This window comes from Thamnophis sirtalis, unplaced genomic scaffold (assembly GCF_051295495.1).
Source record: "Thamnophis sirtalis isolate CommonGarterSnake01/CBP01778 unplaced genomic scaffold, rThaSir2_p1.2 scaffold_10, whole genome shotgun sequence".
NCBI classification, from domain to species: domain Eukaryota; kingdom Metazoa; phylum Chordata; class Lepidosauria; order Squamata; family Natricidae; genus Thamnophis; species Thamnophis sirtalis.
Window position 1 is genome coordinate 15597614 of NW_028261390.1, and position 24164 is coordinate 15621777.

Consider the following 24164-nt stretch of genomic DNA (forward strand, 5'->3'; position numbering starts at 1 on the left):
TCAGTCTTCCCTAGCCAACATGGTTGGCCAGTGAATTCTGGGAATTGAAGTCCACACTTCTTAAAGTTGCTAAGATTGATAAATACTGGTCTAGGTATAACCATACTCCCTCTTCCTATAAAATAAAGATTCCTCTCCCTTCAACCCCTTAAACACGGGCCTCTTGTGTTTAGGACCAGTGGTGGGTTCCTACCAGTTTGGATCAGTAGTGGTTTGGTGGCCTGGGTCGCTGCAACCAGCAGCGACCCAGGCCTGCAACGCCCCCAAACTGGTTCTCCAAGTGGTGCCGTAGAAGCCGCCTTCTTGTTTTTTGCTTCTGCGCATGCGCAGAACAATTTTTACTGCACTATGCCCACACAGCGTGCATCAAGCGCACGCATCGCATGGCCATGAGCAAACTGGCAGTATTGACTGCCGGAACCCACCCCTGGTTAGGACGTTTGTTGGAAGTTAGCAAGACCATGTTCAAGACCCGAGTGTTGCTGTGGGGTGGGGTGAGCCCACGTCCTTTGCTCTAGCTCCTGCCAGGGACATAAAAGGGGCCTCCAACTGAGTGTCCCCTGGGTAATGGTCATGTCACCGACTAATCTTTTCAACCTGGAAGTGCCTGGGTACTTCTGATATGAGTGCAAAACTCCCTAATAAATGCATTCTGTTTCCTTATGCCACAGTTCTCATTAGACTGAATATCTTTGGAAAGCCAAATAGCCATTTAGGCAATGGCTATTTATCATGTGATCTTTGGCTCTGACACTTGAAACTGAATTCCAATAAATTTATTATTTTCTCCAAAAGGAAAATGAACTGTTCTTTCTACTGTTAATTGATTCGTCCAGATAGCTAAACCACCCAGCCAGCATTCAAATTTGCAAGCCACCCAAACAAGGCAGAATGTAATTCTTTTTGTGTCCTGTTTGTTCCGTCTGTATTAGAATTAATTCTCATAACCATATAACTATAGGAAGAAAAGAGAAGGAGAATAAAATTGCTTAGACAAAGCTTTCTATGAATAAATGAATGCGTCATAAAGAAACGTGCTTTAGAATAAGCAATTAGATGTTCATCCTCATTATTGGATGACTAATTATCTCCGGGCAGACAGTTTCCATGTTATAAGACAAACTTGTTCATTCTGCAGGCATGCTGTTGTTTTCTATATGCCATTGTAATACGTAAACTTTAATGCCCTCTTTCTTTTGGGGTGAATTGTTTCAGTCTATGTGAAACAATGCTTTTGCAATCTGATGAGAACTATATTGTGCAATTACAAATTGTCAGGAGCTAAATTAGTTCGTACGTTTTTGTTCTTGTTTTGTTGTGCTCTTATTAAAATGAAAGGCTCCTGAGTTTATAATACCCAGCATCCCAATCTTACGAGCCATTTCACTTGCAAGGCTCGGATCACGGTTGCTTAAGCAACATCCCTAAAATATGAAATAAGCAAATGGAAATAAATCAAGTTGAGCTGACACCATTAAGATTCCAGCAGTTCCTTAAGACATGCAAGACCACAGATTTTAGCCATGTTAATCGGGACATGGTGGCTCAACGGCTAAGACGCTGAGCTTGTCGATCAGAGAGGTCAGCAGTTTGGCGGGTGAAATCCCTAGCGCCGCATAATGGAGTGAGCTCCCGTTACTTGCCAATTACCTCCCATAGACCCGTTAGATCGCACAGGGTCGGCCTCCTCCAGGTTCTGTCTACCAGCCAATGCCATCTGGCCACCACCCGGGGGAGGACCTTCTCTGTAGCAGCTCCGGCCCTTTGGAATGAACTCCCCGTGGAGATTCGGACCCTCACCTCTCTCCAGGCCTTTCGGAAAGCCATTAAAACCTGGCTATGCCGGCAGGCCTGGGGTTGATGGGTTCCCCTCCCCTCTCGACTTGTATGGCTGTATGACTCTTGTGTATTTTAATTACGTGTATTGTGTTTGTATCCCCTTTTCCCCTTTTGAGTTGTTCGCCGCCCTGAGTCCCTCCCGGAGAAGGGCGGCATACAAATAAACTAAATCTTAAATCTTAAATCTTACTTGTCCCAACTTCTGCCAACCTAGCAGTTCGAATGCATGTAAAAATGCAAGTAGAAAAATAGGGACCACTTTGGTGGGAAGGTAACAGCGTTCCATGCACCTTCAGTGTTTAGTCATGCCGACCACATAACCACAGAGAAGTCTTCGGACCAAGTCGGGAACAACTAGTGTATATGTGTGTGGGGAACCTTTACCTTTACCTAATCGTTATTTCCTTCACACACACATACTTCATGGAAGCAAGGGACAAAGACTAACCTATCAGGATCACAGGAATCTGGAATAATCAGTGTGGTCCTTTTTGCACAGCACCTAAAAAAAATTATCTTCCTTGTCTCATCACAAGCTGGCATTCTGTCTCTCATAACCTTAGAAGTTAGATCCAAAACACAAATCAAGTAATGAAGTTAAAATAATATTTGTTCTTGTGGGGAAAGTTTTCCCCAAACTATCTTAAAAAGGATACAGAAGAAAGAGAAAGAGAAGAGGGGAGGGGAAGAGAGAAGAGAGCAGAGGAGAGGAAGTGAGAGGAGGGAAGAAGAGGAAGGAAAAGAAGGGAAGGAGAGGAGGGTAAGGAGGGGAGGAGGGGTTGGGACAGCAGGGGACAGGAGAAGAGAGGAGAGGAGGGGAAGAGAGGAAGGGAAGAAGGAAGGGGAGAGAGGAGAGGAGGGGACAGGAGGGGAGGAGAAGTTGTGACAGAAGGGGAGAGGAGAAGAAAGGAGAGGGGGGAAGAAAGGAGGGAAGGAGAGGAAGGGATGGAAAGAGAAGAGGGGAGGAGAGGAGAGAGGGATATTGTGTTTTACCAAGTTAGTCTTCAGTCTTGGCAACCACATAGATAAGGTTTTTCTGTGATGGTCTATCTGTAACTTGGTCTCTCAGGTCTTTAATAGTACATCCAGCTTCTTGGATGAGAAGCGAAACATCTTCAAAGAAAATCCAGAAAATCCAGTTGCCTCTTGAAAAAGCATCTTTGAGACAACCATGACCCGGATGACTGAGAATCTCCATAGACTATTGGCAAGAACTAACATCTCAGTCAGGTGACAGCTGTAACCAATAGGCATTCCACCTTGGGCAGTGATTATATCTCTTTCTGAACTGAAATAATAGAATAACAGAGTTGGAAGAGACTGTGGAGGTCTTCTCATCCAACCCACTGCTCAAGCAGGAAACCCTATACCATTTCAAACAAATGGTTGTCCAATCTCTTCTTAAAATCTTCCAGTGTTGGAGCATCGACGACTTCTGGACGCAAGTTGTTCCACTGATTAATTGTTCTAACTGTCAGGAAATTGTGAGAAATGCCTTCTCACAATCATTTGTACGATGACTATCTCCCTTTTGAACAATTACAAGGCATTCTACATGGTGCTACCTTTGAAGATCACTAGAAATCTACAAGTAATCTAGAAGGCAGGAACTAGTTATGAACACTTCTTATTTTGTCCATGTGGTCTGCGGGCTGAACTGGTTGCCATTGGGCAACCAGATAGAGTTTATGGTTTTACCAGTTACCTACTGTATATAGCTCATCGTGGCTTAGGATCTGGTTACCTAATGAACTGTTTTCCTCCAGCTATTTCTGCCCACCCAGAATCATTTGATGCTCTGCTGGTCCCATCAGTGTACATCAGTGTCATCCTGCAGGACCGAAAAGACATGCCTTTTTTGCTAGCTGCACTTGTCCTGTGGAGCAGTTTTCTCCTGAGGTCCACATAACTCTGTTGGGCTTTTATAAAGCCATAGAAACCGAAATGCTTTAAAGTACAATGTAGAAAGGGGCTTCCTGACAGTGGTTGGTTGGGGTTAGTCATACTCAATGCATGCATGGCATATATTTTACTGGGATGTTTGTTCTTTTATTTCTTGATGTTTTAGTCCTATTCCATGTGCTACCTTCCTAACTAAGGCAGCATACAGATTTCTAATACATTATAACATACTAGCTGATAACCCGGGGTTGCCCGGGTATTTTTTTATCCTAATCCTGTATTAGGCAGGAAAAGGAATGAATTATATCTATAGTGTCGCGTCTCCCGCATGCAACCCGCCCCTCTCCTGCATACGCGGCAGAGAACCGAAAATCAGCTGGCCGCGCATGCGTGGTGGAGTTGAGCTGGGGCGACAGCTCATGTGCCCTTAGAGAGGGATCTGCATGCCACCTGTGTGCCAAGACAGACAGACAGACACACACACACAAAAAAACACACACACCAAGGGGTGTTGGGATTGTCTTAGCCCCACAGCATGTTTCCAGAGAGTAAGTCATCTGTGTACCAGGTTTGGTTGAAATTGTTCAAGGTGTTCCAGAATTATGCTGGAACACACACAGAGATAGATAGATAGATGATAGATAGATAGATAGATAGATGATAGATAGATAGATAGATAGATAGATAGATAGATAGATAGATAGATAGATATTACAGTTGAAAACATTGATCTGATTATTTGCTTCAGCTCCATGCATTCATGCTACATGGTAGCAGCAGAGTTCATATGTAGATTTTTTTTAAAACTGGATTTCCAAACCTTTGAAATAGAGTTTTCAGACTTTTTTTGAAGGTAGCCAGCATTGGAGGCATTTCAGTTCTGATCAAATATGCAGGCTGGAAGCAGAAAACAAGAGCATAGAACAAGGCCCTCTGTTTCACTAAGCAAGAAGGTGACTAGAATGTTATGCAGGCTGGCTGAATTTTATTTCTAGCTAGCCAATAAGCTGGTGTTGTCTGGTATTTATTTATAGGGGGAAAATGTCCGGACCAAACATAATTTCTAATGTTGGATTTTCCCCCTTACCAGAGGGAGCCCCCTTGTGGAGTACTGTGAAGCCGTTACCACAGCAATTCCACTGCACTGTACAGTAGAAGCCATTTTAAGGCAGTACAGTAGGAGCCATCTTAAGGCACAACAGGCTTTATCTTAACAGAACACCCCCGAGGGTGTTAGGGGTGTCTTACCCCCCAGTATTTATTTCCAGAGAGTAAGTTATCTGTGTAACACACACACACACACACACACACAGATAGATAGATTTATGCTGGTCTATTGAATATTTTGGATTTCAAGGATCAAAATTAATTGATTGAAGTGAAAATTGCACAGAGCAATGCTTCTCTAAGTATTTTTGTCCAGGTTGGGAGCAGTTCCCTTTTCATGTAATACCAGGAACATCCTGCTTAGATAATATATATTTTACATTTATCTTCTGCTTTTCTTAATCTGTTTTCTAGTTATTTGCTATTACACTGGTGGTGGGGGGGCAAACCCCTCATCTCTATCATAGCTCTTTAAGCAATGAAGGAGCCATTCCTGGAGTTTGAAGATAAAGTATGTTCGCATCACCATAACGCAGTGGTGTTCCCCAGCATCTCTTATAGTTATTAATTATTTTAACAGTGGTATATGTAGGCAAGTTGCTACGTTAGATCTTACCTTGATGAATGTTGTGAGCAGGATGAATTCTTGAAGCAATGGAGTCAAATTGGCAAGATATCCTCGTTAGAAACCATAGACTGAGAAATGGCTGTCTCCTATTCCATTATCATTAGGTGCCCTGCAACTACACTTGCAATTATAGAAAGCTCTATATGTGATCTGATGTTGGAAAGATCACTCCATGGAGATGCAAAAGCTTATTAAGAGAATAAGTGGCAACTTGAAATTAAACTCGAATAGCTAACTTTTTTTTTCTTACAGCGTTTTTCATTAGCTTTTATACAATTTCCTTTTTTGGGGAGAGGGACACATTCTTCCTTTTCCGAGGACAGATATACATGGTTTATCTAGATATTTGAGAGATTGTGGAAAGCTTTGGGTACACACATCAATTCCGGTTCTAAACAAATGATTGTGGTGTCCACACTGCTTATGTACAAATAAACCAAATCCAAAGGGATGTTGTAATCTGGTGTAGTTTTTATTAGGCTATTATTTTTCTCTAGCAGTTCCTTCTTGCCTTTAGCAAATTGGCCATTAAGTTGATTTGGCTGGTGCTTTTAAAAAGACAGTCCTCTAAAAGAGAGCAAAAGCTGCCCATCCATTACCATTGGCCTAGATATCGGGTTCATGTTCTGGACATAATTGCTCCATTGGAGGATTGACAGGTCAATTCAGAATGAAACAGAACATAAACTGAAATACATTGCTCTGAATTCCTGCAAAATCAGCCCCATCTCTTGATTAGGACAGCAAATACCTGTGGATTCTTCTGAAGTAAACCACGGCCTTGATTGCAATCCTTCCAAATTTTGATAGCTGATAGATAGAGCAATCAATTGGAAAAGAGCTGGAAGGTCCTTTAGTCCAACCCCCTGCTTAGGAAGGAAACCCTACACCACTACAGACAAATGGTTATCCAACATCTTCTTAAAAACTTCCATTGTTGGATCATTCATAACTTCTGCAGGCAAGTTGTTCCACTGGTTAATTGTTCTAACTGTCAGGAATTTTTTTCCTTAGTTCTAAGTTCCTTCTCTCCTTGACTATACTAAATGTATATTAACTTTAGAGTCCAAAACTAAATGTACGTGTTTAGAAACAATACAGTTGACGTACTGGTTATAAATGATAGAATTGACTGTTCAATGACTGTAAAACCAGCATATGAGTCTCAAAAGACAGATAAGGAGATACTGTTGGGCACAACCCAGCTCAGCAAGTCAATTTTTGTGTTTATCTTATGCCCTTCCTTCAGAAACCTTAAAATGACATACAGCACCACAATGGCAGGAAATGAGTGTGTTGCCTATTGCTGGATTGCAATGAAATCCTATTTTTCTGTAGAATTTTATTGGATTCTATAGAAATATACTTCTATAACTCAAAATAGTAATTTTATGGCTATAGAAGATGGCAAAATAGCTATCCCCAATTTGTTTCCTCCAGAAATCCTGGACTTAACACCCTGTGTTATCTTCCAGCAAGCTGGAGTTTTGTAGTTGAATGTGTCTGGAAGATTGGAAGGGCCGTTTTCTACATTTCAGTTCAGGTTCTACAATCTCTTATGTGTGCATTTTATATATATATAAATGTGCATTATATATATATATATATATATATATATATATATATATATATATATATATATATATATATATATATATATATATATATATATATATATATATATATATATATATATATATATATATATATAGTGTCACAACCCCTGGTAAGCCCCAATTATGGGAGGAAGTTAACTGCTTCCATCATCTGTCAATCGGCTCGTCACAAGAGTCCATCACCACAGAAACCCAATATTTTTATTGTTGTCTTTGTTATATTTGTGTTTTTTTATTATTATTTGTGCTGATAAATAAATAAAGGGAGACTAGTATAGATCTATTTCAAGCTATTTAGCTCTCATCAGCTAGCCATACCCTTACTGGGATTCGATCCTGTGCTGAATTGCATCTTAGCAAACGTCTTAGCCATTATGCCACAGGTCTCCTCCTTATCAGCTGAAGCCAGGGAAGAAGGTATATATTTAGTGTCACAACCCCTGGTAAGCCCCAATTATGGAAGGAAGTTAACTGCTTCCATCATCTGTCAATCGGCTCGTCACAAGAGTCCATCACGACAGAAACCCAATATTTTTACTGTTGCCTTTGTTATATTTGTGTTTTTTTTTTATTTGTGCTGATAAATAAATAAAGGGAGACTAGTATAGATCTATTTCAAGCTATTTAGCTCTCATCAGCTAGCCACAGGATCGAATCCCAGTAAGGGTATGGCTAGCTGATGAGAGCTAAATAGCTTGAAATAGATCTATACTAGTCTCCCTTTATTTATTTATCAGCACAAATAAAACAAAAACAAAAAACACAAATATATATATATATATATATATATATATATATATATATATATATATATATATATATATATATATATATATATATATATATATATATATATATATATATATATATATAATATATATATATATATATATATATATATAGTATTTGTGCTGATAAATAAATAAAGGGAGACTAGTATAGATCTATTTCAAGCTATTTAGCTCTCATCAGCTAGCCATACCCTTACTGGGATTTGAACCTGGCCTATATTACATACTAGGCAGACATCTTAGGCATTAGGCCACAGGCTCTTATCAATTATCAGCGAAGCCAGGGTGAAAGGTATCCATTAGATTTTTTTACAACCCCCGGTATGCCCAAATATGGGAGAAAGATCACTACTTCCATTCTCTGTCCTTCGGCTCATCACAAGAGACCATCCAGGCAGAAACCCAATATTTTTACTGTTGCCTTTTTGTTACATTTTGTTGTATTTGTGCTGATTAAAAAAAATCTTATATATATAGATATAATTTTCTGTTGGCTTTGCAAAAGACTCTAAACATCCCCGGCCCTTTTATCTGCCCTTAAGTGTCATCAGTGAGATTTGTGCACTTGCATAAAGCTAATTTGTGCCAGCAAATTCTTAATGGCTCCTAGCTGTTAGATTGGAGGAGTTCTTCAGAAAGTCTAATGAATGTCATTAAAAAAATGAAGGTCTGCCTAAGTGGTCCACAAGGATGGGTAAAATAAAGGAAATTATGTCAGGTCTGCAGACTTTCAGAGACTGCCTGGAAATTGATTTGAAGTTGGTGATATTTCGGAATTCTGTATATTTATAAAGGCTCTAATATGCATGTGCTGGTGAAAAAAAAAAGGCAGAAACAGTAGGGGATAGCAGAGAAGCTGTGAGAATAAGATGAAGAAGCTAGAGGACTACCAAATGAAACTAAAGGTTCAGAAAGTCCCTATTTATTAAAATGAAATCTTTCCATGAAAATATATGCAGCACAGCATGTTCCCTCTCTGTTATTTGGGTGTATAAATAATACAAAGCTCATGAAAAGATAGATTAAAAGAAAACTCGGCTATTTTATGCACTGTTTGAGGCTGAAATATTGAAATCTCTTTCTGTACATGGGAGAGATGGGGGATTAAGGTGACAGGACCCACTCCACACAGTTCAGTTCAAGGTTTACGTGAAATATTTTCGCACAATATATTTTGGATTGATGGGTTTACTCCAGAATGTAGGGATTTTGTTTTTATTTCAGTTTGAACTTCAATTCATACACACATTGACAGGATTTGTTGCTTAAATTCAAATCCAGAAAGCACACACAGATAACTGATTCAGCTGGATTCATTAATTTCTTTATATACATAACAATAGATGAATAAAAGTACAATACCAACAGGTGGTTCTTCCAAGTAACTACAAGGTAAGAGTGTTAAAGGCAAACACAAGCAGTTAGTTTCATATCAGCGGACAAGCCCAGACAGTTTGTTTAGTTCTCAGAGCAGTGGACTGCTTTTGTTTCTGTTTCTATTTTCTGCACAGACTCAGATCTGTTTAAGCTCCCATTGGCTGACTTAGTTGCTATGGCTATTCATTGGCTGACTTTGTTCCCATGTCTCTCCCAGTCATGGATATTTTAACACACAGAGAGAGAGAGACATATGCAGCATACTATTCAATCTCTATGTTATCAAAAGGAATAAGGAATGGTAATTTAAGTAAATTAAAGGGATGGGGTAGGAAAATACAGCTTAAAATATAAATAAAATAAAATTTATTTCCATCTTACACATATCCAAATTTGGTATGCTTCTTTATATCTTTCTCAACTTGCAATCATTCTTTCCATGAGCTCCATGCATTGTTTCGTACTTTTTAAATCTTTAAATCTCTACTTCTCTAAAGCTGCTTTTTTTCGAGAAGCAACTGGATTCCTTATTTTTCTTTGAAGACGATTCACCTCACCCAAGAAGTTTTTTCAGCTCTGACTAGATGGAGGAGGAAAGGGAAGATTTATATTCCTTGCAGACAGCTGGTCATTTGCATTCTTTTAGAGTCGTTGAGGCCACTTGAAAGTTTATCTGTGTCCCCAGGGTCACCTGAGTCATTGAAAAGTTGGAGCTGTGCTTTCTGCAGGAGAGATGAAGCTTGGCTGTTATACATTATTTATTATACAAGTATATGTTACACCCCCCTCATTTAATCCATGTATTCCTTAATCTTCAGATCCAAACTTCAGATCAGTATATCATTTCTTTCTTCTTTCAGCCAAAAGTCCATTCAAGATTCCCAGTCTTTAAAAACAAAAATGTTCCAGAAAAGATTCTCAGTCTTTCAAAAAAAAAAAAAATGTTGTTTTTTTCTTTTGACCACACAGGCCAGTTTTGCCATTTCTGAGAATTTTGACATTTTTAATAATCATTTCTTACACTAATAGGAATGTTTGTTTTCTTAATAACATTTCACAGCTTGGTACAATCAAAGGCTTTTGGCTTTCTGAATTATCGGTGTGAATTAGCAACAACATCTCTTGTTTCTCAGCCTTTTCTAAAACCAGGTTCATTTCCCTTTCCATCCAAAGCTCTTACCTACATCACTGATGTTTAGGATCACCGATGTGTTAGAATATTCATGACCGGGAGAGACATGATAACAAGGTCAGTCAATGAAAAGGCATAGCAACTATGTCAGCCAATGGGAGCTTAAACAGATCTGAGTCTGTGCTGATAATTGAAACTGAAACTACTCTGTCTGCTCTGAACTCTGAAATGAAACTGTTCTCTCCTGCTTGTGTTTTGCTTGTAATGTCTACCATGTTGAAAGAATCTACTATTGGTATTGTACATTTATTCATCTGTTATTATGTATATAAAGAAGTTAATGAATTCAGCTGGATCAGTTATCTATGTGTGCTTTCTGGATTTGATTTTTCTGCAACAAACTCTTATACGATGTAGATTGGAGCGTTGCTTCTATGTAAAATTAAGAATACATGTGATAAATTTGCACATTCTGTTAAATCTTCTGTCATTGATACTAGTATGCGGACTAGCCCTGTCCATCGATTGGCTCCATATTTGCCAGTGTAGTTTGATTAGAACAGTGTTTCTCAACCTTGGCAACTTGAAGATGTCCGGACTTCAACTCCCAGAATTCCCCAGCCAGCATTCGCTGGCTGGGGAATTCTGGGAGTTGAAGTCTGGACATCTTCAAATTGCCAAGGTTGAGAAACACTGGATTAGAATATTTTCCTTTTTTTGTTAGCTTGACAAATTTCCTTAGCTAAACAATTTCTGTAGCCTTCCCATCGAGAGTGCCAACTTGGAGCTTTTCTGAGTTCAGTGGCCTTTTGCTTGATTTATTTTCTATGTCTGATCCCGTCTTAGATATCTTTATAGATATCATAATACTTCTTCTAGTCTTTTCTCTTTGTACATCTCTGTCTTAATTCTTTGATAAATTTCTTCCTGTGATTTTTGTCCTTGGCTTTGGCTTTTCTATTCTTGGCAATTCTCACCATCTGTCTGGACAATCCAGTTTGTTTTCTTCTGTTTCTTGAAATTTTGGCAGTCTCTTTTCACTTTCATTCTTTGAATTCATTCTACAATTCCCCTGAGTCCCTAACAATACTGTTCAAGACTTCAAAGTGATTCTTGATGTTCTCCTTGAAAATTGTGTGAATATATGCTCAAGAGCATATTGTGGAAACCAGCTGTCTTTGTTCCACAGTTTTAGCTTGATATGGAACTTGCATATTAGCACTTTGTGATCTGTTCCACATTCAACCCGTGGGATAGTCTTTGTTGTTGCAACCGAGCTCTTCCATCTCTTTCCACCAGCTTGATGCCTTTGTGCTTTATCCAGCGATGTCCTTGTATATTGGCATCATTTTAGTTGTTGGACGATTGTATTAGCTGTGAAGGAGTTGGCAGATGCTGATAAGTTATTCTCCTACATCATTTCACTTGCCTTGGCCATACAGTCTAATTACATTCTCCCTCTTATTTTCCAACTTTGGCATGTTGCTTGCATATTCTAGCAACTTCAGATTGAACTGGATCATGAAACCTGTCGACCTTCTCTTTTTTCTGCATCAATGGTTGGAGCATAAAAATGGCTAATCATCATATTATAAAGGGTTGCCCACAAAATGGAAGGGATGTTATTTGGTCACTTACAGTATTTTTGGAGTATAAGATGCACCTTTTTCCCTCAAAGAAAAGGCTGAAAATCTGGGTGCATCTTATACACTGAATACAGCATTTTTGGCCTCCCGAAACCTCGCCCCCTTCACCAAAATGGCTGTGCATAGCTTTTAGGAGGCTTTCAGAGTGTCCTGGAGAGAGCAGAAATGAGGGGAAAATGGGCTGTTTTTTGCTCAATTTTGCCCCCCCCAGCCCCAGGAGCATTCTATAAGCCTCCTAAAAGCTATCCATGCCCCCTTTTTTGACAAAAAATGAGCCAGTTTTGTGAAAAACGGGCCAGTTTTTACTCATCCCCCCCCCACGGAGCACTCTACAAGTCTCCTAAAGGCTATTCATGCCCTTTTAAAAAAAACGGGCCAGTTTTTGTGAAAAATGGGCCATTTTTGGGAGGTTTGCAGAGTGCAAAAACTTTTTTTTTTAATTTGCCTCTTCAAAACCTTGGTGCGCCTTATAATCTAGTGCGTCTTGTACTCCAAAAAATATGGTAACTGCATCCTGCTGTCGTTGTTCAGAGCCGGTATTCAGCAGGTTCTGACCAGCTTTGGAGAACCAGTAGCAGAAATTTTGAGTAGTTTGGAGAACTGGTAAATACCACCTCTGACTGGCTCCACTCCATCTATTCTCTGCCTCACAAGTCCCAGCTGATCGGGAGGGAATGGGGATTTTGCAGCAACCTTTCCCTGGAGTGGGGAGGGAATGGAGATTTTACAGTATCCTTCCCCTGTCATGGTCACCAAACCATGCCACACCCACCAAGCTACGCTCACAGAACCGGTTGTAAAAAAAAAATTGAATTCCACCACTGTTGTTACATCTTTTTAACTATGAAAGCAATATCGTCCCTTACTTTTCACAAAGTCATACCTTGGTACTCGACTACTTTGAAACTCATTCAATTTGGTACTCAGTGCGTTTTGATGAGAACATTTTGTCCCACTACTTGTCTTTTGTTTGGTACTGAACCCGCAAGCTAGAACTTGTTGGTGCCAGCTGCCTCAAGACTCTTTCTTGCCCTTTCCAGACAAAACCAAGGATGTGGGTTACCATTGTCATCTTTCCAGAATCACATTCCCAAATTTTGTTCATTGTCTCTTTTTGATCAGACTTCTGACAAATACCTTCTCAGGTATACTTAACAAACAAATGGCTTGGCAAGCTTTTGCATTCACTAACGTCCCCTTCTTCATTCTTCCAATTATCCAGTACAGATTCAAACCTACTTGAATAAATTGCACAATGCCTCTACAAGCATTTCTACTTTTTTCCAAATAACACCATCTGCAACTGCAACCTTTTTTCAAAATCTTCACAGTCCTATGGCTTCCTGTGCGTATTTTTTTCTTGCACACTAACATTGACAACATTCGTTTAAATGAAACTCTTATCACTAATTGTTTTTCCAACGTCTGCTCATTTCAAATCTATTTCAAATGATTCCATCATTTTTGTTTTTAATCATATGCTACTGGATGCTTCTGTTTACCCAATTAAAGATTTTCTTTTTTAATTTCTCCCCAAAATATTCTGCATTCTTTTCTCAGTTTTTTTAAGCGTAACAGTTCCTTGGTTTTGTTTTTGCTTTGTATACACACTTTGCAACTGTCTGGAAACTGAGTCATGGCAACATGGTTTTCTTTTCTTCTTGGTCTGAAACTTTGAACTGCTTATCCAAGAAGCTTCTTCAATCTTTGCAACTATTTCTCCTTATATACTTTTGGTAGCATACTTCTCTCGTTATGTTATTTTACAGCAATCATCCTTTCACGCTTTGACCCACAGCCTATTTCACATAGATATTGTCTATGCCCCAATGTTCATCACGGCTTTAATCAATCAAGACTTTCATATAGTACTTTAATATAATACTGTAATATAGAGCAGGTTACTAGTAAAAAAATCATACCCATGCCATATACGACATTTTTTGCTAATGGTAAGAACAGCATCGATCAGTATGCCACAAGCACAGGTAAAGCCCAAAATACATGCTTGCACTATTTCTTATATGACAACTGTCTCATTTAGAGCAATGTTTCTCAATCTTGGCAACTTTGGAATTCTGGTGTTGAAGTCCACAGATCTTAAAGTTTCCAAGGTTAGTGTTGAGAAACGCTAATGTACAGACTATCTTGCAAACCTGTCTCTCACGATTTTGAGGGGTGTACAGAGCACTGGCACACAATTCATCTGTGTGTTTGTGTATGTATATGTACAGTATGTGTGTGTCTGTGTATACACACACAGAGAGAGATATAGGTATATATGGGGATGAGTGGATGGATGGTGGATGGATAAATGGATGGATGGATGGATGGATGGATGGATAGATAGATAGATAGATAGATAGATAGATAGATAGATAGATAGATAGATAGATAGATAGATAGTAAATAGATAAAGAGAGAGGGAGGGAGAGAGAGGAAGGGGAGAGAGAGATTATAGATACTGTAGATAGATAGAGAGAAGAGAGAGAGATGATAGATACTGGAGATAGAGATAGAGATAGATGTTAAGAGAGATAGAAAGATAGATGATAGATAGATAGATAGATAGATAGATAGATAGATAGATGATAGATAGATAGATAGATAGATAGATAGATAGATAGATAGATAGATAGATAGATAGATAGATAGATAAGATAAGATAAGATAGGGAGAGGAGAAAGGGGGCGGGTGGAGAAAGAGAGAGAGAGAAAGATGATAGATACTGTAGAGAGTGGGGAGAGAGGGAGAGAGAGATATTGTTCAGGTAGCAAATAATTTTCCAATTCTGTCCTTTAAAAATCCAGTTTGCAAGAGCTAAGAACCAGATTAAAGATTTTAAGAGGCTGAATACCTAGACTGTACATTATACTTACTACGATATGTGCTTAAAATTTGTATCCATCCAAATATGGAGTTTCACTTAAACAAGTGCAGTTCCAATTTTCACTGAATATGCAGAGATTTAATAATATACTACAGGCATTTTTATTTTCTTTATTTGTTAGGTTTTTATCCAGGGCTTTATTATTTCGTAAGTAACTCAAGGCAGCAAACATGCATTATACACTTGCTTCCTCCTATTTTCGCCACAACAGTGTCCCTGTGTGGTGAATTGGGTTGAGAAATACAATGATACCAAATTTATCAGAAAGGTCTGTGGATATTTATTTTCTAAGCTTTCTTTGTTTTGTTTCCCAGGTATAACCATAAATCTTCTAATGGGTATTCAAAGAGTTGTTTTATTTAAAAAAACATAGCTTGTATTCTTTGATTAGAACACATTGACAAATGGTAGCCTTCTGTAACCTCTTTCCTTTTCTTTCTCACCTTTATTTCAAAACCATTCATTGTGATAATTGCTGGTAACATGCAAGAGCTGGTTTGTGTAAAATAGCTAATTGGGGTTCCTAGGTTGCAAAGATGTAATTTCTGACAAGAAAAGACAAACAATTATAATTTACCATTGTTCTCACTATCAACATTTGAGAAGATGCTTATTTCACTATTGTTTTCTTTCCATGGCCCTTCTAGAGAGGAAGACAGTGATTAACACGTTAAAACCAACTTTTCTATAGAGGAGGATAGTGATTACCATGTTAAAACCAAATTAATTATTAGATATTTTTTTCTGGTTCCCAATTCATATGACATCGGATAGGTCATGAACAGATTAACTGCAAGAGATGACTACTATGAATCATGTTTCAGTTTAAGAATGTTGAATGTTTAAGAAGAAACAGGAGAAACACGATAGCAATCTTCCAATATTTGAGGGGCTGGCACAGAGAGAAAGGAAATCAACCTGTTTTCCAAATCACCCAAAGACAAGAAGCAATGGATGGAAACTGAACAAGGAGAGATTCAATCTAGAAATAAGGAGGAACTTTCTGACAGTGAGAATAATCAACCAATGGAACAGCTAGCCTTCAGAGATTGTGGGAGCTTCACCACTTGAGACTTTCAAGAAGAGATTGGACTGCCATTTGTCAGAAATGGTATAGGGTCCCCTGCTTAGGTGGGGGCTTGGACTAGATTTCATTTCATTTTCATTTTAATGACATTTATAGGCCGCCCTTTTCCCTGAGGGGACTCAGGGCGGCTTACAATACATAGGAAGGGGGTGTAAGACAAAACACAAGAGAAAAAAGAAAACGTGTGAATAAAAAAAATAAACCAGTAAAACACAACATTCATTCAGCATTCGGGTGGGGCGAGGTTAAGGTCTTATCCCCAGGCCTGACGGGATAGCCAGATCTTGAGGGCTGTGCGGAAGGTCTGGACAGTGGTGAGGGTGCGAATCTCCACGGGGAGATTGTTCCAAAGCGTCGGAGCTGCAACTGAGAAGGCTCTCCTCCGCGTAGTCGCCAGTCGGCACTGACTGGCGGATGGAATTCGGAGGAGGCCTACTCTGTGCGATCTGATGGGACGAAGGGAGGTAATTGGCAGAAGGCGGTCTCTCAAATAGTCAGATCCACTACCATGGAGGGCTTTATGAATGGTGAGTAGCACCTTGAAGCGCACCCGGTAGCCAGTGCAGCACACGGAGGATCGGTGTTATGTGGGCGAACCGTGGTGCGCCCACGATCACTCGCGCGGCCGCATTCTGGACTAGCTGAAGTCGCCGGATGCTCTTCAAGGGCAGCCCCATGTAGAGCACATTGCAGTATTCCAGCCTAGAGATCACAAGGGCTCGAGTGACTGTTGTGAGGGCCTCCCGATTCAGGTAGGGCCGCAACTGGTGTACCAGGCGAACCTGGGCAAATGCCCCCCTGGTCACAGCTGACAAATGATGGTCAAAAGTCAGCTGTGGGTCCACGGGAAGGGAGGAGGACTCCCAAGTTGCGGAGTCCCTTCCAACTCTGTTAATCTGTAAATCTGTACATTCAGCATAACACAATTACCTTGCAGTGACCAGGCCATACTAAAACGTAATGTACTAATCTTTCACTGATGCAATTTATCTACTCTCCACCAGTAGCTGGAGCAGACAACTGATTATGGGTAGTCCTCGACTTAAGACTACAATTGAGCCCAAAATTTTTGTTGTTAAGTGAGATACTTGTTAAGTCAGCTTTTCCCCATTTTACGACCTTTCTGGCCACATTTGTTAAGTGAATCACTGCTGTTGTTAAGTTACGGTTGTTAAGTGAATCTGGCTTGCCCATTGACTTGGCTTGTCAGAAGCTTGCAAAAGATCATCACAGCAATGGTCATAAGTATGAACCAGTTGCCAAGCATCCGAATTTTGATCACAAGATCACAGAGTTGCTCCAAATGTCGTAAAACTGTGAAAAACAGTCATAAGTCACTTTTTCCAGTGCCGTTCTAACTTTGAACAGTCACTAAATGAACTGTTTTAAGTCATGGACTATCTATATGTTCACTTTTATTTTTTTTTAAAAACCCAAGCAGTAGATGTCAAAAGAGCCGAGGTGGCGCAGTGGTTAGAGTGCAGTACTGCAGGCCACTTCAGCTGACTGCTATCTGCAGTTCGGCGGTTCAAATCTCACTGGCTCAAGGTTGACTCAGCCTTCCATCCTTCCGAGATGGGTGAAATGAGGACCCAGACTGTGGGGGCAATATGCTGACTCTGTAAACCGCTTAGAGAGGGCTGAAAGCTCTATGAAGCGGTATATAAGTCGAACTGCTATTGCTAATCATAAATTCTTGACAGTGAACTGATTATTGTCTTGTATGATCACTCAGAGATCTGAGTGATCATCTACTTCACCCAAGAAAAACAAATTTTTGTCATTATTTCGTTCATTTTTATTACTGAAGGCTGTTTCTTTCTTCCGTTATTCACTAATGTTTCTGGTATTTTACTACATTGAATCGTTGTTGTTGCTGCTTTGCTGGCAGAAGTAGCATCAATAAAGCTGCTTTGGAGACAGCTCTTAACAACCACAATTGTATCCAGGGATCTGCTGCCTATTTGTTAACAAGGGGTCTCCAGCCAATGGAGAAAGGTGGAAGGTATGCATTATTAGTGTAGATAAAGCTGAAATAAATGAATCAGTAGGTTGACCCACAAGAAAGCAGACTCATAATTCCTATGCATCTGTAGTATGCTGATTTTTCACATGTTCCTCCAGCCGATTCTTCTGATTATAGAGATAACTAAAGTTCACTTTTGCCCTGTTTATTGATGCTTTATCCCTTTTAGCACTTTAATATAAGAAATGTAACTTAAGACATGGTTTGCTGTGTTTATGATAGAAACAATCTTTGCGGAGATGTAATTTATCACTGCTAGAGGAATGTTTTTACTTTGATATCCAGAGGCTAAATCAAATAGATGATAATGGTATGGTTCCTGTTTCTGGTTATTGCTTGACATCTTGAGGACTCTCTGATAGAAAGGTGTCATATAAACTTGACAGATGAATGAAACCAATCAATTTTAGCCCTTGCTCTCTTTTTTTCTTTTGTTGGGTTTCTTTTGGATGATGCTAGGTTTTAAACCAGGGGTCCTCAAACTTTTTAAACAGGGAGCCAATTCACGGACCCTCAGACTGTTGGGGGGCTGGGCCGGATGGGTGGGAGTGGCTAGTGATCATGTGACTGGGTGGGGATGGCTAGTTCATGTGACTAGATGGGCGTGACCAATTTAACAGTCCATTGAACAAGGCATACAAATTAAACTTGAATTTGTTTTGCTCTTTTATTTCCTTTTGTTTGCATGTTGCTCTTTTGGTTGCTTGAGAAATATCCCTCCCTCCCTCCCTCCCTCTCTCCCTCCCTCCCTCTCTCTCTCTCCCTCCCTCCCTCTAGTTTTTCTCTCTCTCTCTGTCTATCCCTCTGTCTTCTGGAGGCAGGGGAGGTGAAAAATGGACTGTTTCTGCCCATTTTTGACCTCCTGGGACATCTGTGTGTCCCGTTTTTCACTCACACACACACACACCCCTCCAGAAGCATTCTTCAGGCCAAACACATGCAAAAATGGCTCGGGTTTTTTGGCCACAAATGGGACGTTTTCACCATTTTTTTTTACCTTCTGGGGCATCTGTGTGCCTCATTTTTCACCTACTCCCTCCATCTCCAGAAGCATTCTGCAAGCCAAAATGTCTCATTTTTTGGCCCAAAAGGGCCATATCCAACCATTTTTTGGCCTCCTGGGGTGTCTGCCAGCCCCATTTTTCACCTACCCTGCCCCCAGAACATCTCTGAAGGCCAAAACTCTTGGCCTTACTGTTCAGTTTCAGCCTGCGGGGCTCACAAAAGTAAGTCCTGTGCTTGGCCGAAGGGTGGGTGGGGCGATGTGGACAGGGCAGTCTCGTGGTCGTGCCCAGGCCAAATTAATGGCTTTGGCAGGCTGCATGTGGCCCCCACAGGCCATAGTTTAAGGACCCATGTTTTAAACTGCCAATTACCATTTCCATTTTTAAAAATACCGCAATGGTGAGTCACTTTGGGAAGAGCCAAGGTGGTGCAGTGGTTAAATGCAGCACTGCAGGCTACTTCAGCTGACTGCAGTTCTGCAGTTCGGCGGTTCAAATCTCACCGGCTCAGGGTTGACTCAGCCTTCCATCCTTCCGAGCTGGGTAAAATGAGGACCCGGATTGTTGTTGGGGGCGATATGCTGACTCTGTAAACCGCTTAGAGAGGGCTGAAAGCCCTATGAAGCGGTATATAAGTCTAACTGCTATTGCTATTGCTATGGCATGTTCCTTAAATCTCAAAAGTGGGATATGAATGAAATAAATAATATTGAACCTTTCCTTCCATGTTGCTCTTTAAAAGAAGCTGACCTGCCCTGATTTTTGTAGGTCTCTCTTTAAAAAAAAAAGAATCCAATCCTTTTTTTTTTTCTCTCCTTTCCCCTGAAGCTCTGCTCTTTCCCTTGTGTCTTAAAACATGAAGGCAATTCTCCTAGACTTGCTTTGACTTTTATGGCTCAAAATCAAAAAGAGCTGTTGTCATACGTGCTGTCCTTTGCTCGCCAATAGCCTGGAAATGTGGAATCAAATATCTTCTGCTTCTTGTCTTCTCTAATATTCAAGGTCTCTTCAAGATCTCTCCCGGCAGACGGATATTCCTTACGGCACCGTTTTAGATTCTGCAGTCTATGAACATGTACGGGTGAAAGGCATGAATCCTTTCGAGAAGAATAGCATGTATTCGAAGTTGTGGCAGATGATCAACCGAAGTAACGGGTCTGAGAACAACGTGCAAGAATCCCAGATTGGCATTCATAAGGTAAAGTCGATAGTTCAACCTTTTTCTTGATCATTAGAAAAATCCTTAGGATTAATGGATTTATTTTACAAAGAGTTTTACCACAGGGTTGTTAGGACATGAAAAATAATCACCTTCGAGTGATTTCAGCTTTTGGCTCATTCTACTGCTGCATCCTGAAATTGGGACTAATTCATGTACTTTATTTAGGTGTGTTGGAAGAAATGCCCTTCTGGGTTCGGTTCCAAGTGGGGGGGAAAGACACTGGAAACATCGAGGCTGCTTGGAAAGATGGTTTTAATGGTGGACAGGATCACATGCCTTGGAGCTCCTGGGTGAAAAGGGGGATCACATGCTTCAAGATGTTGGGTGAAGAAGAAAAAATGGGCAGAGATGTTGAGTGTCCCTGAGTTTTATACTCTTTCCGGGCCCCACTTCCTGTTCCTATCCCTGTGTAAGAAATGTATTCTGATTGGTTGTCAGACTCCCAGGAGGCAGGAGGTCTTAGCTAACTTCGTAGGCTGTCCCGAGATAGCAGCTTGTTTGCCTTGCTGGCTGATGTAATCTTCCCAGGTACCGTGTGGTGAGATGGGTAGAGGGTTAATCCTATCTTTGTTATGTAGAGTAGACTGGCTCAAGCCTTAATGGCCCATTGACAAAAGGGGATGGGCAGGAAGCTGCAGGGAGCTGCTTTGTCTTTAAAAACATGTTTCTCCTTTTCTCATCCAGGGAAATATAACATTCTGCCTTTTTAATATTTCCTAAAATATTTCATTTTTCTAAGAGAGGGAGGGGTGGGTGCTAACTTCCTACAGGTGGTTGGGTTTTTTTTTTCCAAAAGAAAACACAAAGATTTTTTTTCCTTGAAAAAAATTAAGCCAGTTGTTCACCACTTTAAAAAAAAAAAATTGTATAATTTAGCTCTACAAGTAGACAGGGGCAGCTATTTACAGATAAGAACTTTGCCTTTGGCTTAGAACAGTGTTTCTCCACTTGAGATACTGTTAACATGGCTGGCTGGGGAATTCTGGGATTTGAAGTCCACACATCTTAAAGTTGCTGAGGCTAAGAAACCCTGCCTTAAGATGACGGATTTCACCTATTCATTAAGAGGAGCAAGATTAGCAGGTTGCTTGCGATTTGTATTGCAGCTCCAGGGCTACCAATTACACTAGAAACACAGAAGCCACATTCATGAACTTTTTCACAAGTCTTGCCAATTTTCTTTTCCTGACTGAGGTAAAGATCAAGACCTTAGGAATGCCAAACAGCAACTGAGAAAGAAAGAAAGAAAGAAAGAAAGAAAGAAAGAAAGAAAGAAAGAAAGAAAGAAAGAAAGAAAGAAAGAAAGAAAGAAAGAAAGAAAGAAAGAACAGTAATCTTAAATGTTCCATTATGCTTCAGAGTGTTACAGCTATAGTTGCAATTTGGCAAACCTTAAAGTGCTTCTTAAATAAGAATGGTTCACCACTGAGCCAGCTTGCTTAAAGAGATAAGGAACTCTTTTCCTCTGAGTTGGAGTTGGAGTTGGAGAAGGGAGAGGAGGGGGAGAAGGAGGAGGAATTTAGTAAGGATACAGTTTTCTGATTTAAAAAAAAACAGGTTGACCTGTTTATCTTTTTAAAAAGTTGGCATGCTTCAGAGAATCTGAAAGTCTGGCTCTCCACGGGATCATGCTTATTAAAATAACTAATTTTATATATCTATATATAAAGATGGCTGTGGGTGTGAATGTTCCAGCATAACTCTGGATTGCCTCGAGCAATTTCATCCAGACTTGGTACACAGATGACTTACTCTCTGGAAACAAATATTGTGAGGGCAAGACACCCCTAAAACTCCTCAGGAGGGTGTTCTGTTAAGATACAGCCTGTTGTGCTTTAAAATGGCTTCTACTGTACTGCTATAAAATTGGTTCTACTGTATAGTGCAGTGGAGTTGCCATGGTAATGGCTTCACCATAAGGGACTCTGTCTGGTAAGAGGTAAAATCCAACATTAGAAATTATATTTGGTCTGGACATTTTCTCCCTATAAATAAATTCCCCGGGCCACGCCAGGTTATCAGCTAGTACTTATATAAAAATTGAGTCCAACCAATTGTTTATCCTCATTATTCACTGTCACTCCTTTTTGCCATCCGAAGTTTCCAAATTTCCTTCATGCCATTTATGTTAGTATATAGATACATGACACTTGTATCTATATACATTACCGCTTATTCTTCCCCCTTTCCCTCCTGCAGTTATCTGCGGCAAAAAAACATATATTTTCCCCAGTGAATAGTCAGAATCACAATGTGCTTAAATAATACCTCAGTACATTTAACTTGGTATACAAAATATTTAACTAGCAGGAAAACTGTGAATTACTGTCAGGTGAAATAAAGCTTTTGGATTTCACAATAAAAGAAGGTCTATTTTGCAAACCAGGATGTTAATTTTCAAGCTGCAGCTCAGCAGTAACTGAAACGCAGAAATAATGGTTCTTCGGTTCTTTTTTCTCTCTTTCTCTTTTTTTCCCCTCTAATTCTTACTGGGATAAAGAATGGCTTTCTTTATTTTGCTGACAAATAACCTTTTAACTATGATAGTTAAATTCCTTGCACTGACAAGAATTTCTGGTCCTAATGATGCCACAGTGCTTTTCTGAGTCACACACTAAAGTGGAATAGATTGGAAATCTTTCCTTTTATATGCAATCGAGGTTGACCCTAGGGATCCCATTGGTGCAGGGTTTTTCAGCAATATTATGGAAGAAGGCCTTCTTCCAAGCTGTTTTTCAACATCCCAGTCCAGCTTATAGCCCAGAATTTTCAACTTCCATCCAAGTATTATATGGAATTGTCCCTGCTTACCTTCCAAGATCACTGTTGAGACCTACCAGAGGCCAGTGGAGCTGGCAGCAGATTCAGACAATGAGGAGGTTGAGGAGGAACATGGGCCAGCCCTGGAGTCTGGGAAAGACGCTGACAAATGCTCTGCATTGGAGGCAGAGATGGGGCCAGTGCTGTTTGACAGTTATCAGATGCCTTCAGAGTCAGACATCAGTGAGGCAGAAAAACAGCTGGAGCCTGTTCCCAGTGTGAGCATGGGAAAGAGTTGCCAGACGAAGGGAACAGCTAAGGAACAAGGGTTGACTTGGGAGTAAGGCCTCAGGTGGACGGTGAATGGCCCCTCCCATAGGGAATAAAAAAGGAGAGAAAGGGGAGGAGGAGGAGACAATTCGTTCATTCCTGCATTCTTGCCAAGTATTGCGGGATCTAAAAGATATCGGCCTGGCTACTCTCCAATCCTGATAAAGATCGATAATTGTGAACTATCTTGAAAGACTGTGGGAGAGGAAAGACTTTGCTGGAGAGGACTCGGACTCGGCTTCGTGCTGCTGGTGAATCCTAGGTCAGAATAATCACCACAGGAGTGGTAATCACAGGAATGTAGAACCAGACAGGGAAGTAAAAATCACAAACTTCCCAGGAGACAGCAAAAACAAGTTACTTTTTTACTGTCGTCACTATAACGGACATGTTCATGTAGCCTCTATTAATCAAGCTTGATGGATGTGCAAGAATTCTATGTATAGTATAGGATCATGATATCTATGAATAATATGTCTATGTGTATTTAGGCAGGTAGCATGGTTGTAGTATTATTTATTCCTCTTATTCGTCTTCTTTACTCCCCTCTTTTATTGATATTATAATGATGGTTATCATTATTCTGTTGGTTTGCATGTGCACTGAGAGCTTCTGCCCCAGAGACAAATTCCTCTAATCCAGGGGTGTCAAATGCAAGGCTCAGGGACTGGATCCGGCCTGTGGGGTGCTTAGATTTGGCCCATGGAGGTCACCCTGGAAACAGTGAAGGACTGGCCTGCAGTGCCTCTGCCAAGGAAAATGGAACTTGGGAGGGCTGCATGTGTTCCTTTCAAGCTCCATTTTCAT

The 24164-nt window shown here is 40.2% G+C and overlaps 1 protein-coding gene across 1 annotated transcript in view; it reads left to right on the forward strand.

The window, feature by feature from the left end:
- The window catches only part of GRID2 (glutamate ionotropic receptor delta type subunit 2), a 1117957-nt gene that overhangs the window by 951126 nt on the left and 142667 nt on the right, over window positions 1–24164 (forward strand). Inside the window, exon 13 of the mRNA XM_087724106.1 lies at window positions 20048–20243. Coding sequence (XP_087580232.1) covers window positions 20048–20243 — 196 coding nt within the window. The remainder of the gene's footprint in view (window positions 1–20047; window positions 20244–24164) is intronic.